Consider the following 15942-nt stretch of genomic DNA (forward strand, 5'->3'; position numbering starts at 1 on the left):
TGTCTCAGCAATACCAGCTTTACTAGTCTTTCCTTTATCACGGCACTGAGCCAACTCACCCTTTAACATCACAACATTTCAAATGAGTTCTCATAATACTGACTACATAGAGGTGACATTTGGGCGTAGCCCTTTATCCTGAGGACCTTTTCTATAATGGCGACAACGGCCTCATCGCCATCTGTTCCATAATCACCATGGTTACAAGGAAACCTATCGTCCTTCCCGACAAGCTTTATTTATTGTTTTTCTCAAACACAGAACACGCCCTCCTCGTACAGCTGAAGCCACAGCCTTCTTCCAACCAGCCGGCGTCTCTGATTGGTCAACCACTAACACAGCTTCCTTTGGAGCCACGCCCAAGCTGGTTAATGTTGGGAATCTCGGGATAGTCACCGAAACCGGAAGCGGTACCGGGAAGAGACAGATACAAGCGGAAGTGCAGTGATAACATCGGTGTTATAACCACAGACAAGAAATTCGGTATATTCATTTTATTTAATGCTCTTGTACATAGTTATACACATTCTAATATAATGTACCTATGTATTTACAGTAATGCCGTGTATATCCACTAATATGATATATAATGTATACACACCATGCAAATCATATTTACTAATATTACGTAGATATATATTATACATTATATGAACTCCAATATATAATCTGCTATGTAATATAGATACATTGTATATACTGATCTAAAATATGCTATATACACAGATAAATAACACGTTCATTAAATGAGAACTATTTGCTTATAGTCTGATATATATGTACTTATTTAAAATAATGAATATGAAATATATATTCTATATACATACATGTACACACTCTTATATTGGTAAGACATAATACGAGTCTTCTACATGAAACTGGCCCATGTTTGCTGTATATACAAACTCCACATTATTATAGATTACCTGTCGGCAGTTTTTGGGTGTGTGCTAGTGACGGGTACATAGAGTCATGCCATAAATGTATCTGTAATGAAGGACACTGAAACAGAATGTCTAGTTGTATGGTTATAAATTGAATTCTGATAACTTTTGATCTACTTACCAGCTTCTTCTATGTCCTTAAACTACAATCTAATAGCTAGTTTACCACTATTTGGGTGTTTCATGGGTAAAAGGGGGGCACTGCATGTAGAAACACACATACTCACACTTTAGTTCACATTGATGTTTAGTTTTGTACCATGTGCCCCTGATGTCCTCAATTTTCTTCCCCACAGATTCTTATTTGGGTTTTTGTTCCTCAAGGCGGGATATAGAGGAGTCCTAATGCCGCTGGGTCTGGGACGTAGAAAGAAGGCTTCTCCTCTAATGGAGGAAGATGATGTGGGGGAGCGCAGTGCTTTGGGAATATCCCAGGCTGGGGGTGTGTCTGCTGGGTCTCTTTCACCCCAAACACCCGGTCTTCCACCCCCTGCCCCTGCCCTGCGACCACGTCTGGTTTTCCATGCTCAGCTTGCACACGGGAGCCCAACAGGGAGGATTGAGGGTTTCGGCAACGTGAAGGAGTTATATGCAAAGATAGCAGAGGCGTTCAATATACCTGCCGGGGAGGTAAGTACACGCACCCTGGATGCAGTGATATGCTAAAAATAAATCGTTCATAATGAATTCTATTTCCTTATAAATCGATCTGATTCAGCTATATATGTTTTACCATGTTACAATTAAGGCTGCCATGCAAATGTTATACCCAAAAGTCTTTTCTCCTCACTAGCAATGAGTTATGTGCATGTTGGTCCCTGCTGATCTGCTGTAAAATCTCTTAAAAGGTGTCCAATTTTGAACTGTCCCCGTAATATAAAATGCCCTGTCATATAGCAATCACACACCACATTACCTGAAACTGAGAACCGGCTGCCGTTGGAGTCTTAGCAGGCTGTGATGTGTTTTTTTTTTTTTTTCTCTTTCTGTCATCTTAGCTGGCACTTGTTCCGTTGCATTCCTATTATTTTTCTTTGACTCTCAGGTGATGTTTTGCACCCTGAACACTCACCGGTTGGACATGGACAAGCTCCTGGGTGGTCAGATAGGACTTGAGGACTTCATTTTCGCTCACGTGCGTGGGCAGAAGAAGGAACTCGAGGTCTACAAGTCTGAGGACTCGCTTGGTCTCACCATCACTGACAATGGTGCAGGTTATGCCTTTATTAAGGTACTTATTAAAATGGGAGTTAACATGCGTTTAACCTGATGTCCTTCAATTCCAAATCTTTCTAACCAGTGACCACTTCCTATTCATCTTCAGCGCATTAAAGAAGGCAGCATTATACACCGCATGCAACTCATCAGTGTCGGGGACGTGATTGAAGCCATCAACGGGAAGAATCTGGTGGGCTGCCGTCACTTTGAGGTGGCCCGGACTCTGAAAGAACTGCCTCGAGGGAGAACCTTCACAATTAAACTGTGTGAACCCAGGAAGGCATTTGGTAAATTTTATTTTTTTTGCCTTATAGTTTTGGTTTCCTTGTTCAGTTTCCGCAGTGAAGTACTGCTTTTTTATGCTAGTATGTTCCCAATTTTTCTTCACAACACCTGCCGCTGACTCACAGAGGAGGTGACTTGACAGTTCTCTGGGAACTAATGACATCAATGAGGCATGAGGTTCTCTGGAATCTATGAACCATGCCTCACTGATATTCCCTTGTGAATTGATAGGCTGCAGTATCATGGATATAGGACCAGCCCACAAAATGTTTGCCGCCAGTATGCAGTGGGTGTAGACCACTGGTACGCTCTTTGTATCAGCTGTAGTGATGATGGCATAATGGTCTCATTAATGATGTTCTTGAAAGAGAAAGTAGTGTGGACATAGCACTTACTAATTTATATCTCCTCTGCAACAATATATTGCCCAAAGGTGTTCATAGTTTGCAAGTGCAGTTGTGTTTAGCATTTCATATAATTGTTGTACCTGCTCTGTACACATAGCAAAACAGTTGGCTCTAAAATGAATTGGTGAATGTGTAGTTAGACCACTGGATAAGCTGTAATTTATATTACAGAATGGATGTATACACTGGTTGCTGGTTACCAGTCTTGGAGATAAGTGTGATTTATATTCCTGCAGCAGTCAGGGAGTGAGTCTGGTGATACTGGTGCAATTACTGGTAAAGTCACTAGTGTAGCACAGTAGCCACTGTGATAAGATAAGACAACAATAAACCTGAGTGTAAGGTGCAGAGATTACTTGTCTTGTGAGTGTTTCTGTGTTTGTTGAAGGAGTGTAATGGAAGTTAGAAAGCACACTGACTGTACGTTGTATTCTACCATAGATATGATCGGTCAGCGCTCCAGCTCCACCACTAATAGTTCTGGAATATCATCGGGTAAAGGAACTTTACGGCTGAGAGCCAAGGGACCGCCGACTGTAGAGGAGATGGTGAAAGAGGTGGGCATGGTGTAGAGAGAATTTTTTTTTGGGGGAGGGGGCATTGTTATGGGGTAAGGGTTTAATTATGTGTAGATAGATGAGCGGTGTACAAAACTTGTTTGGGGGAGATACCTTTGTATACAGAGATATTTTGGAGGGGGTGGGGCACTAGTATGTGTACATAGTGAGGGGAGGGGTGATACATTTGTGGGGTATAGAGTTGGATATTTGTGAATTGTCCTCTCTTCCTTTTAACCAGGTATCTGTTATTGAGGAGAGAGCTGTACAGAAAGTGGATGATCTCTTGGAGAGTTACATGGGGATCAGAGACAGTGAGCTGGGTGAGTTTATTATCTGTGTACATATACTGCACTGAGGTGTTTCTATATGATAGAAATGCTATTTATATAGCGCCTTTTTTTTGTCCCATTTAAAGCTTTTCTTTGCAGTTTATGAGCAATTATAATCTGTCATTGTGATGAAGTTGTATCTCTCTTCTATCTCTGGGCCAATAGGTGTCTATGGAGACTATAGATGACACCTCTGTGGTGGTATGGATTGAGTGTAACTGCTGTCTGGCAAACAATTTTGAGGCCTAGAGGATTTCAATTGCGAGGTGTCTTTTTAGTGTATCTGTCCCTGAAGATAAAAGGGATTGAGTGGTAATATAAGATGCCAAGTATTCTCTCCAGTAACTGGCCCTGGAGGATTTAACCCTTTCACTACTACCTAGAAGGCGTCTCCTGCTGCAACAGCAGTTTGGATTCCTGCTCACAGGGGTTTCATACTAGGACTTAGGAACTAAATGTGCTCACACACAATACAATTTAATTATACAATTTTATTGAATTGTATAAAAGTCTTTGTGTGTGAGATGTTTGCAATAAAGATTATACAATCAGATTAGGTGAGTTAAAATTGTTCTGCCAAGGTGAACAGGATAACGTTTGCATGTGGGATCATCTTTATTTTTCAGATGTATATCAGAGTGTGCCATGTGTTGGAAGCTTACAAAGCAGTTGATACAATCTGCATTCACAAAAATGTGACTTGTTTTGTAAAAGATTTTCACATGTGTGGGTAGCTTAATATTGAATTTAGGTTCACGTTTGCGCTAAACCATAGAAGCCGATCAGACAGTTAAATGCTGAATGTTTGACTTCAGTGCAAATGTTGCACCAAATTGCAGTGTTGTTACATGAGCCCCTCCCAGAGCTCCTGTTGGAGCATTTGTTTACATGCTAGCGTAGTGTTAAAAATAAAGAGATCGCTATCAAAACCAAGGCATGATTGGAAATGTCAAAATAAAAATGATGGTGGCACATGAGGTGTAAAATTGGCACAGAGTAGAGTTAAAGCTGCACCCCTGTATACAAGAACATATAGGTGACTCTAAAACATATTTGTCTGGTTTACGGTGTTGAACTACCAGTAAACCTAAAATGCAAGTTGCTTTGTAAATGAAAAAGCTACTTATACCATTTGTTTGTAAAACATTTGGATATAATCTTTTCAGAAGCCTATCGGAGCTAAATTTATGTAAAGCGTCATGAACAAAAAAAAAATATATATATATACCGCTTTCTATGAATGGCCTGGGCCTCAGCTGAACCTTTCCTGGACACTGGACCTGATTCCTGGTAGTCAGGTCATATTGTGCTGTGCAGGAACAGAGTGGTGCGATTGTATTTGGAGCAAGTGCACTGCTCTCCTCATAGACAACAGAAGAAGATGCTGTTACAATCAGGTGAGTTTAATGGTGGCCAAACAGCCATGGAAATGGTTTACTGCCTCTGCCTGTGCTATGTAGTAAGTGGTTCCATGCCAGAGGTAGGCAGTCTGTGATTGTCCTGCCATTGTGGCACTACTAGTCCCAGCATGCAATAGTTGCAGCAACATCGTTTGCCTAAGCTTAATGCACAGTATGTGTGAACGGGTAGGTGAGTGAGTGTTTTGTTGGTAGTGTTAGTGTAGAGTGTGTGTGTGTGTGTGTGTTACCTGAAACAGATCAGTCACCACTAGAAAACTATGAGCATTTCATCTCCTTTCCCTTAAAGTGTTTCCATAATTCCCCTGAACAGATCCATGGTTGGACCAAACTGCTTTATATGTGTTTCTAGATGGACTTTTGTCTTCATTACTTAAGTTAAGCATTTTTTGGTACAAATGGTAGATACACCATATACTGTGTGTAATTCAGAGCTCAGAAAGACCAATTTTTAAGGATCTATGATCCAACCTAAAAGTGTATTTGTCAATTTTAAGAATGTTTTTATAATGTATCTGCCAATAATTAGCAGACCATGAACAGAGCCCTCACTCACTTTACACACACAGCGCCCTCCCCCCCATCCTGACATTGCACCCACTTCAATTTACATCAGGACTCTTCTCTATCCCCATCTCATTCCTCATCTTCATCTCACTCCTGTGTCCCCCCCCAGTCACTCTCACTCCTGTACCCCCTCCTCTGTATCAACAGTGCCCACACAATTCTTTTGACCCCTCCGCTCTGAATAATCCCCTTTTTATAAAGCCCCCTTCATCACTATTGCCACTCTGTCCCCCTTCATTATCACCTTCCTGTCCCTATAATCTCCCCTTCATTTTTATAATCGGCCATTAATTCCCCCATCAACAGTCCTCTTTAACCCATCTAATCTTCGATCCTTATTAACATTCTACCTGCATCATCATTAACCCCAATCCTCCTTTATTAACCAATGCATTGTGCATCATTATTAATCTGTCATCCTATCATTAACTCCCTCATATTTTATTCTCATCCCCTCTCCAATGCCTGCTGTGCACCTTCACATTTACGCAGAAGGGTACTGATCATAGACCAGTTCCCCTCTGAGTCCTTCTGTGCCACTGTGGTGTCTTAGCCTGATTTGATCAGAGGAAATGAACTGTAATCAGCTCCCCTCTGAGCAAGATTACATTGGGCACTGCAGAATACCAGTTGTTGTCTGCACAGCAGTATGGGGTGTCGGAGGTCTCTGCTGCAATGTATGCCATGCCTTTTCCAAGTTCTGCGTGATACAACAGAGCTACGAGGACAATGGTAAATGTCCTGGTTCATTCAGGGTATATGGTTCCCCAGCAGTCAGACGACCTGGAACTCGCAATTTATTGAGACTTGATGTAGTTGAATAAACAATGGTAACGTATTGTCACACAGGTTTGTATTAATCAAGTCTCGGGCTGCCCTAGCAATGGGCACTGTTTATCTTCCAATACTTATTTGTGTGCCTGGTCATTCGCTGCCACAATCCTATACAATATCAGGTTGCAGTTCTCTGGCTTCATTTGCCACAGGCACCATACCATCACAAGTACGTCCCAATAGGAATAATTGCAGCAGTTTTGTGGCCCCGGATACCGCCACCATTATGGTCCACTACTGCAAGCACTTTAAATGAATTTTGTTGGCAAATTATGCGAACAAAGTAGTTTTCTACTGTTTATTGTATTTTGTACTCTTTATTGTGTGCATCCCTGAGAAATGAATGCCAGGGATTCTTCCTTTATGTGACCTGTCTCTACTTCTCACCACAGCTGGCACCATGGTGGAGCTAGGCATGGACAAACAGAACCCTGATGACTTCTCTCAGGCCTTGGACCGCTCGCTAGGTGACTTTGCTTTCCCAGATGAGTTTGTATTTGACGTCTGGGGGGCGATAGGTGATGCCAAAGCCGGGCGCTGCTGAACTACCTTAACTGCTGCACCTCCCCTAAAGGGGATATATCTGCTGCTGCCCCATCCACATCTCCATCATCCAATACCAGGAGATACTTCTGCAACGACACTGGAGAGGGATGATCTTATAAGGGCTAAACCACTGAAAATGTCTCTGTGGAGATTTGCTATCCAATATCCTGCCCTGGTTAAGTCTCACCTGTTGCTCACTTGTGCTATTACGTCAGCAACCGGAACTGCTCCTCACACTTGTCAAGTGTGGTTTGTTATCCTCTGTAAAGCAGCACTGATGTTGAAAGTCTTTGCAGTGGGCTGGGATTTAAATTGACATATTCTAACGCCAACTAGGGCCCTGCTGACTGGAGATAACGCATGCTAAGGACAATGCTATTTAATGCAAATAACAGCACACTACAACCTCTAGTAACTCCACTACATTCCATGGTCTCTCCTGTGGTTGGATGGATGAAAACAAAGTATGGACTAGAGTTCAAGAACAAATTTTATGGATTCAGAGATTATCTAGTGAAATGGGTTTAAACTAAACGTTTATGGGATAGTTGGAATCCTCCTCTGAAAGAGGACATCTCAAGGGATTCCTATAAATATAGGCTCATTGTAAATGTAAAGGATAATATAAACAGGTGAATCTTCCTTTTATAAGAGGAAACTTTTCTAATGTTTAAAGTCTTTAACTGCTAAAAGAGTTGTATGTTACAGACCCTCTGTTCTCACAAGTCATTAGCACCACTCCGTGGAGTATGGTGTTGCAATAACGAGAGCGCGATCACTGACCTAGTTAATTTATTTTAACACTCATAGATTTATTTTCTGTGTGCTCCATTATGACTGTAAGAGGGGGGGATATGAGTTTATTAAAAGATTTTATACACAAATGTGTACAGTTCCATTTATTTATAAGTTAGAAGGTATTTATGAGTAATATGTATGTGCTTCTTATCTGCCTTCGTAAAAACTAGAGTGCACTCGTTTTGGAGTGTTGAGGGCTACCCTATGCTTGTGGCCTCTTACCTTGTAGTGATAACATTGACTCCTCCACACTTTCTTTCTACTGTGTTGGAGAAAATACACCTATGGTCCATTCTAACTAACTTCCCCCTGGGCTTTCTGATAAAAAATAAATGCTTCCTCTGGCCATCGAACCCCACCTCCTTCCTGTCTTCACCTTATGTGTAGATGACTAAATATCCTCTTTGACCACTGTGTATATATATTTATATATTATTTAATTATTTCTTATATTATCACGCTAATATCATTTATAATATTAATAGTAATGGGACCTACAAATAAACATTCATGTTATAACACACAATAGTGTCCACAGTTCCTCCTATGCCTCATAGTTGTGCCCCTAGTTCCTCCTATACCTCATAGTTGTGCCCCTAATTCCTCCTATGCCTCATAGTTGTGCCCCTAGTTCCTCCTATACCTCATAGTTGTGCCCCTAGTTCCTCCTATGCCTCATAGTTGTGCCCCTAGTTCCTCCTATGCCTCATAGTTGTGCCCCTAGTTCCTCCTATACCTCATAGTTGTGCCCCTAGTTACTCTTGTGCTTCACAGATGTGCCCCTAGTTCCTCCTATGCCTCATAGTTGTGCCCCTAGTTCCTCCTGTGCTTCACAGATGTGCCCCTAGTTCCTCCTGTGCCCCTAGTTCCTCCTATGCCTCACAGTTGTGCCCCCAGATATCCTATGCCTCATAGTTGTGCCCCCAGTTCTAACTATGCCTCATAGTTGTGCCCTCAGTCCCTCCTATGCCTCATAGTTGTGCCCCCAGTTCCTCCTATGCCTCACGGATGTGCCCCTAGTTCCTCCTATGCCTCACGGATGTGCCCCTAGTTCCTCCTATGCCTCACGGATGTGCCCCTAGTTCCTCCTATGCCTCACGGATGTGCCCCTCGTTCCTCCTATGCCTCACGGATGTGCCCCTCGTTCCTCCTATGCCTCACGGATGTGCCCCTCGTTCCTCCTATGCCTCACGGATGTGCCCCTCGTTCCTCCTATGCCTCACGGTTGTGCCCCTCGTTCCTCCTATGCCTCACGGTTGTGCCCCTCGTTCCTCTTATGCCTCACGGTTGTGCCCCTCGTTCTTCCTATGCCTCACGGTTGTGCCTCCCAGTTCCTCCTATGCCTCACGGTTGTGCCTCCCAGTTCCTCCTATGCCTCACGGATGTGCCCCTAGTTCCTCCTATGCCTCACGGATGTGCCCCTAGTTCCTCCTATGCCTCACGGATGTGCCCCTCGTTCCTCCTATGCCTCACGGATGTGCCCCTCGTTCCTCCTATGCCTCACGGATGTGCCCCTCGTTCCTCCTATGCCTCGCGGTTGTGCCCCTCGTTCCTCCTATGCCTCGCGGTTGTGCCCCTCGTTCCTCCTATGCCTCACGGTTGTGCCTCCCAGTTCCTCCTATGCCTCCCGGTTGTGCCTCCCAGTTCCTCCTATGCCTCACGGTTGTGCCTCCCAGTTCCTCCTATGCCTCACGGTTGTGCCTCCCAGTTCCTCCTATGCCTCACGGTTGTGCCTCCCAGTTCCTCCTATGCCTCACGGTTGTGCCTCCCAGTTCCTCCTATGCCTCACGGTTGTGCCTCCCAGTTCCTCCTATGCCTCACGGTTGTGCCTCCCAGTTCCTCCTATGCCTCACGGTTGTGCCTCCCAGTTCCTCCTATGCCTCACGGTTGTGCCTCCCAGTTCCTCCTATGCCTTTCACTTACCTTTTGGGATCCGCATCTTCATCCACGGGACCTGCTTCACTAAAGGGGATGCAGCAGCTCCGTTTTAGGTATCTTCGACTTCTTTAGTCTGACAGCTGCAGTGTCAGTGTGTCGGGGGTTGCCAACCCCTGGTCTAGGAGATTGTCCATGAGGTGACACTTAAAATCCTTCCATCTCTATGATGTTCACAGATAAGAATGTTGCAATCTATACTATCCAAAATATTTTAAAAAGACTTGTGCAGGCATCATATAGATAGAAATGCATTGGACCTAAAAGTCACATATTAATAACCGAAATCTACTCTGCACTAATACTTATTTTGAACACTTTAAAAAAAAAAAAAAAAAAAAAAAAAAAAAAGAGGTGGCAAAGTAGGAATGATAATCATCACCATCATCACCATTTATTTATTTATAGCGCCACTAATTCCACAGCGCTGTACAGAGAACTCACATCAGTCCCTGCCCCATTGGGCTTATAGTCTAAATTCACACACACGTCAATTTATTAGCAGCCAAATAACCTACTAGTTTGTTTTTGGAGTGTGGGAGGAAACCCACACAAACACTGGGAGAACATACAAACTCCTGACAGATATGGCCATGGTCGGGATATACATGTTTTTAAAATGGTTGGTCTGCCATAACTTGGGCAATGGTTTTATGTTTTGTTAAATGTTCAAGGAACGCAGAACAATATATAATAATTTTTGATATTAAAAATGCTGAACTTTTTTTGACCTCCATCTCCAATCTTCTAATTGGAGCCACGGCATTGATCTACACAGTGATATCCTCCCAGATCTGCATTTTAGTTGTGCCGGAAAGCTACCGATTGGTAGTGTGCACCTCTCCACCACCAACTCTACCAACACTTTCACCTCTCCTGATGAAACCTTTGTCTGCCTTCACTTAGAAGCAGAGGGATCCAGAACCTTGGCTTGGCCATGTTGCTAAACCCATCATTCTAAACAAGGAAAGGCAGTAGTGACTAAAAGACATGGTATATACACTGTCCCATGTTTGTCCTTCTACTCGCCAATAGAAGCAAATGGAGGGCACACAGGAATAACTGATTTGGCAGTTATATGAAGCCATATCACAAGGTAGCTAAACCTGTACATTATGATCACAAAATGGCAGGGCTGAATGATAACCTCTTTAGCTGTTATATACAGGTGCATTCTCACCTCCGATTGCTTAAGAGTGGACGGCTAGGCGTTGTCACGCCCCATAATTACCTGGGTGCGGCTATTGTGATTGACAGATTAAAGTCAGCCATTTTAGATCTGGTATAGAGGGATCAGTGACTGATGTTCCTAAGCCCACACATGGCCCGGGAGCCAACCTTTGAGAAGAATGTTGAAAAGTCTCATTCACTTGCAAACATGCAGGATGCCATGTTCAAGTATGGCTCTGCGGGCCCTAACTAACAATGAAGCGTATTCTCGTTACATTAGTTATAAGGAGAAAAACGCAGCCTGCAGGGCAGCAGGTGAACAAATGTTCAACTCCAGCCGCCTGGAGTGATTTGAGGAGGCACCAACCGCATCTCCATGCAAAATTGAGGAGCGATAGTCGAAGGTGTAAGTTCACAATTAATAATTTTTTATTTTTCCCCCAACATATAATTATTATTGTATCTGACCCATTATAAAGCAATATAGCTTGTAATAACCTTCATTGGACAAATTACAAGGCCTGCTATGTTATAGTGATGTTTCAGAATCCATATGTGATTAATATACGAGGTATGTCTATTAAATAACGAGACTGTGATTCCACCTAGTAAACAAAGCAGTCAGAACCGGTTATAACTGCTTACGTAGTAATCTTGAACCTGTCTGAACCTGCATGACAAGCTGCAATACTCTATGATGATCAGTTAATTGTGAGTCGCCATTTAGTTTAGTTGTGATTTCTGTAGAGTGCCGAAAAAATGCTAAGTTTAAAAGTTGAACAACGTGTCAATTTGAATTTTTTTGTAAAATTGCACTAAACACCAACAGAATGTTTTCAAATGCTTACTACGGCCTATGCGAGTGACTGCCTGTCTCGTGCACGTGTGTTTGAGTGGCACAAAATGTTTAACGAGGGACGTGAGAATGTCGAAGATGATGAACACCCTGGACGACCTTGCACTTCAAGAACCGAAGAAAATGTAGAAAACATCAGTCAGATTGTTCGAAAAGACCGTCGACTCAACGTTCGAATGATAGCTGAATCCGTGAACATCGACAAAGATACCGTATGGAAAATTTTGTGTGAGGATCTTAACATGACAAAAGTTTGTGCAAAGATGGTCCCAAGGGTTCTCACACCAGAGCAAAAAGAACATTGCAAGGAATGTTGTGTTGACATTCTGCAGCAACTTGACACAGTTCCAAACCTGTTTCATAAAGTAATCACTTGTGATGAGAGCTGGATCTTTCAGTACGATCCTGAAACCAAAAGACAGTCAATGCACTGGAAAACACCGTCATCACCAAGAATTAAAAAAGCTAGTCAAAGCAAGTCAAAATTCAAAGCAATGCTCATTGTTTTTTTCAATATCAAGGGTGTAATTTTGGAAGAATGGGTTCCAGAAGGCACAAGAGTTAATCAGCATTATAAGGAAGTTTTGCAAAAGGTGAGAGAAAGAGTCAGAAAGAAACGGCCGCAACTGTGGAAAAATGGTTTCTTTCTTCGCCAGGACAATTCTGTGAAGCAGTTTTTGACCGACAAACACATTACTACACTTGAACATCCTCCATATTCGCCCGATTTAGCACCTTGTGATTTTTATCTTTTCCCAAAAGTTAAATCAGTTCTTAAAGGGACACATTTTGAGTCAGTTGATGCTGTAAAGAAAAAAACGTCAGATATGCTGAAACAAGTGACAGAAATTGATTTGCTCCATGCCTTCGACCAGTGTAAAACTAGACTACAGCGATATATTAGTGCATATGGGGAGTATATTGAAGGGGACAAACATTAAATTTGTAGTACCAATACATAAAGGTGAGTTATTTAATCGGTCTCGTTATTTAATAGACATACCTCGTAGACCTCATAGGTAAAGTCCATATGAAAGTGGTGTAGAGTTGTGTTTATTTGGCCAATGATGGTCCATGTGTGGCATTGGATATTTCACATTGCGGCCTAACATATGTATGTATGTATCTATGTATGTCTGAGACAGAGATAACATTTATAAATAAACTGTTATATTTATTCAAACAGAACGCCTTTGCCGCCACCTGGACTCCCAGAATCATTGGTGGAGTACCAGGAAGTGGGACTGGACGAGTGTCAGGAGGAGGCAGTAGAACAGTGTTGGCTAACCTGTGACACTACAGAGGGTAAATGTATCAATCTGCGGGTTCTTCAACACCCGCGTGTTCAACCTCTTCCGCGATTAAATTTCAAGCAGCGCTGCATTGTAAAGGGAAGTTAACCCTTTACAATGCAGCGCCGCTTGAAATTTAATCGCGGAAGAGGCTGAACACGCGGGTGTTGAAGAACCCGCAGATTGATACATTTACCCCCAGGTGTTTGTGAAACTACAAGCCCCAGCATGCTTTGCCAAAAAATAGCAGCTTATTGCTGGAAGGGTATGCTTGGACTTGTAGTTTCACAACACCTGGAGAGTCACAGGTTAGCCAACACTGCAGTAGAACAATCTCTTTCCCCAGGAACCCTTCTGTCCATTTTCCCAACCCACCACTAATCCCATTCCCAGGCCCTTGAGGAGGCCAAAGTGGAGGAAGCAGGAACATCCCAGGGCCCTGCAGAAGAATGTTAGTATATTGATTGAATAATCTAGTTCTAGTCTGATTTCAATAATTTTGTTTTGTAACATAAAAGTGTAGGCCTCAGAAAGCCTTTTTTTTCTAAATGTGTTTTTCCCTAGGCCTAGGCAAAGTTTGCCATTCGACTGGTGTCTGACATCATGGGCCTAATAAGTGTTTATAGCCAAGCAATTTCTCCCCCAATATATCTAATGTGCCTCCAAGATATAGTTCTCTGGCTACTACTGTGTTCAGCATAACATGAACCTTTGCAGAGATTTTCACTTAATGTACAACCCCTGATCTATGCTGATCTTGGAAAATGTATGAGCAAACTACCCCTATAGAGCTAAGATATGTTTACAAACCATGAGTGTAAGGAAAGAATTGCAAACGTGTCAAACTCTGTCAATCGGCAACACACATGCATGTCGTACACAAATGTAAGTCTGCCAGTGAATTAACAGAGGGGCAAATACGTGCACCAGTTTTTAAGTCACGTTAGTGAATTAGTACTGTATTCACCAAGGAATGTATTGCCTACATATGCTTGAATACCTATTCAACAAAAGATGTCTCTTCAGATCCGCTCCTTGTTGAATATGGACGTGCATATGCTCGATGTAAATGTACATTACGTTCCCTTCTCGTACCTTGATGAATGTGGCCCAGGATGAGCAGCCCTCCTCCGCCCTTTATATAGGGAGCTGGTTGTCTTTGTATCTTACTGTGCACACATCTGTCATCCTCATCATTAATTCATGTCCCTCAGGATCCATTTGTAAACAGACATCAGTACTGAGCTATTAACACCCATCATTACAGGAAACAGCTCAGTGTGTGATATATAGATTGATACAAATATGGGGGCTGTAATAGTTGTGTGTGGTTAGCGATGTGTCCCGGCTGTATGTATGGGATATAAATATATATAATATAGTTGTAGGACTTGTTATGGTAGAACGTGACAACACAGGATTGATGTAGGCTGTTGCATGAATCTGTCCTGTATTCTGGTTTTTGTCTGCATGTTTCCATGTGTATGTACTTGTATGTGTTGTGTTCAGCGACGTGTTCGGTGTGTGGGAATCTATCAGCCGCCTCTGTGAGAAGATTAGCAGTTCCCTAAACACTGAGAGCCCTTAAATCCCCAGAGACCCGCAGAACGTTGCTCCATTAACCCTTCCCCTGCCGGTGACCTGCATGGTGCCTGCGCTGTCTCAGCCGTTTGGGGAAGGAGACAGACTCTAAAAGACTGGGGTCACTTCGTGTGTCATTGCCATACCGCTCCTCTCAGACACGCAGCACGTCATGAAGTGAGAGGCCTTGAATCATCAAAGGCTGTTATTGTAACTGCTCATACACCCAGCTGCCTTTGCAATCAACTCACATTTGTCACTGTGATCTGCCATTGCGCTATTCTGCACGCTACTCTGTACCTCACTGTTATTTACTACATGTATAAGTTGCATTATCGTCTTCCTTCTATTCCATGTACCTCTGCGCTCTGCTTTTTCTGTTGCCAAGTACCTACCATACTATTTTTGTTTATAATTTTAATACTGCCCTCTAAGGGGTATATTTACTAAGCGGCGGTAATTGGCATTTTAAAAAATGAAGGCAAAGTGCAGAGAATCGTCTGTTCGTCGAAACTGCCGCTTAGTAAATATACCCCCAAGTCTTGTTATCCAACATAAAGTAGTGCACACTGATATCCACGATTTACATCTCTAAATTTGCTCTTGATATTTCTATTATTTAAGTATTATTTGCTTTAACACTTCACTCTGCTGTTCCTGTAATACAGCTCTAGCATATCCTCACTCTTTCCCCTGAATATACCTCCAACTATTGACTCTTATATTCCTGTTATACACCTCTAGCATTGCAGTATTCCTATAATGTGTCTCTAGCATATGCTGACCCTTCCCCAATAGATCTCTGCCATTCCTGTAATACACCTCTAACGCTGACACTTCCCCAATAATAGACCTCAAACTCCATACTCTGCTACTGCTGTAATACACCTCTCACACTACACTCAGCATATGCTAGAAATATATTAAAAGAATAGCAGAAACTTCCCCATACATCTCTAACTCTACACACTGAAATTTCTGTAATACACCTCTAACACTACACTCTGCTATTCTTATAATATGTCTCTAGCATATATTTACCCATCCCCAAAAATAGACCTTTAACTCCATACGTTGCTATTCCTGTGATACATCTCTAACACTACACTCTACTATTTCTGTGATACACCTGTAACGCTACACTCTGCTATTCCTGTAATACACCTCTAACACTACTCTGCTACTCCTGTAATACATCTCTA

General features: G+C 42.5%; 1 protein-coding gene across 1 annotated transcript; it reads left to right on the forward strand.

Moving 5' to 3' along the window:
• The first annotated feature begins 330 nt into the window (after positions 1–330).
• Positions 331–7992, forward strand: GIPC1 (GIPC PDZ domain containing family member 1). The gene is made up of 7 exons (XM_075206890.1): positions 331–483; positions 1269–1574; positions 1990–2175; positions 2269–2449; positions 3296–3411; positions 3653–3734; positions 6955–7992. Exons 2-7 carry the CDS (start codon positions 1290–1292, stop codon positions 7104–7106), a joined length of 1002 nt encoding a protein of 333 aa, XP_075062991.1. The 5' UTR covers positions 331–483; positions 1269–1289; the 3' UTR covers positions 7107–7992.
• Positions 7993–15942: the final 7950 nt, after the last annotated feature.

This window comes from Mixophyes fleayi, chromosome 4, assembly GCF_038048845.1.
Source record: "Mixophyes fleayi isolate aMixFle1 chromosome 4, aMixFle1.hap1, whole genome shotgun sequence".
NCBI lineage: Eukaryota > Metazoa > Chordata > Amphibia > Anura > Limnodynastidae > Mixophyes > Mixophyes fleayi.

Excerpts from the sequence above, each read along its gene's own strand:
- GIPC1 (XM_075206890.1), top strand. The coding sequence starts at position 1,290 with ATGCCGCTGGGTCTGGGACGTAGAAAGAAGGCTTCTCCTCTAATGGAG. Across the intron at positions 2,450-3,295 it reads TGAACCCAGGAAGGCATTTG|ATATGATCGGTCAGCGCTCC; the intron begins GTAAATTTTATT and ends ATTCTACCATAG. Across the intron at positions 3,412-3,652 it reads TAGAGGAGATGGTGAAAGAG|GTATCTGTTATTGAGGAGAG; the intron begins GTGGGCATGGTG and ends CCTTTTAACCAG.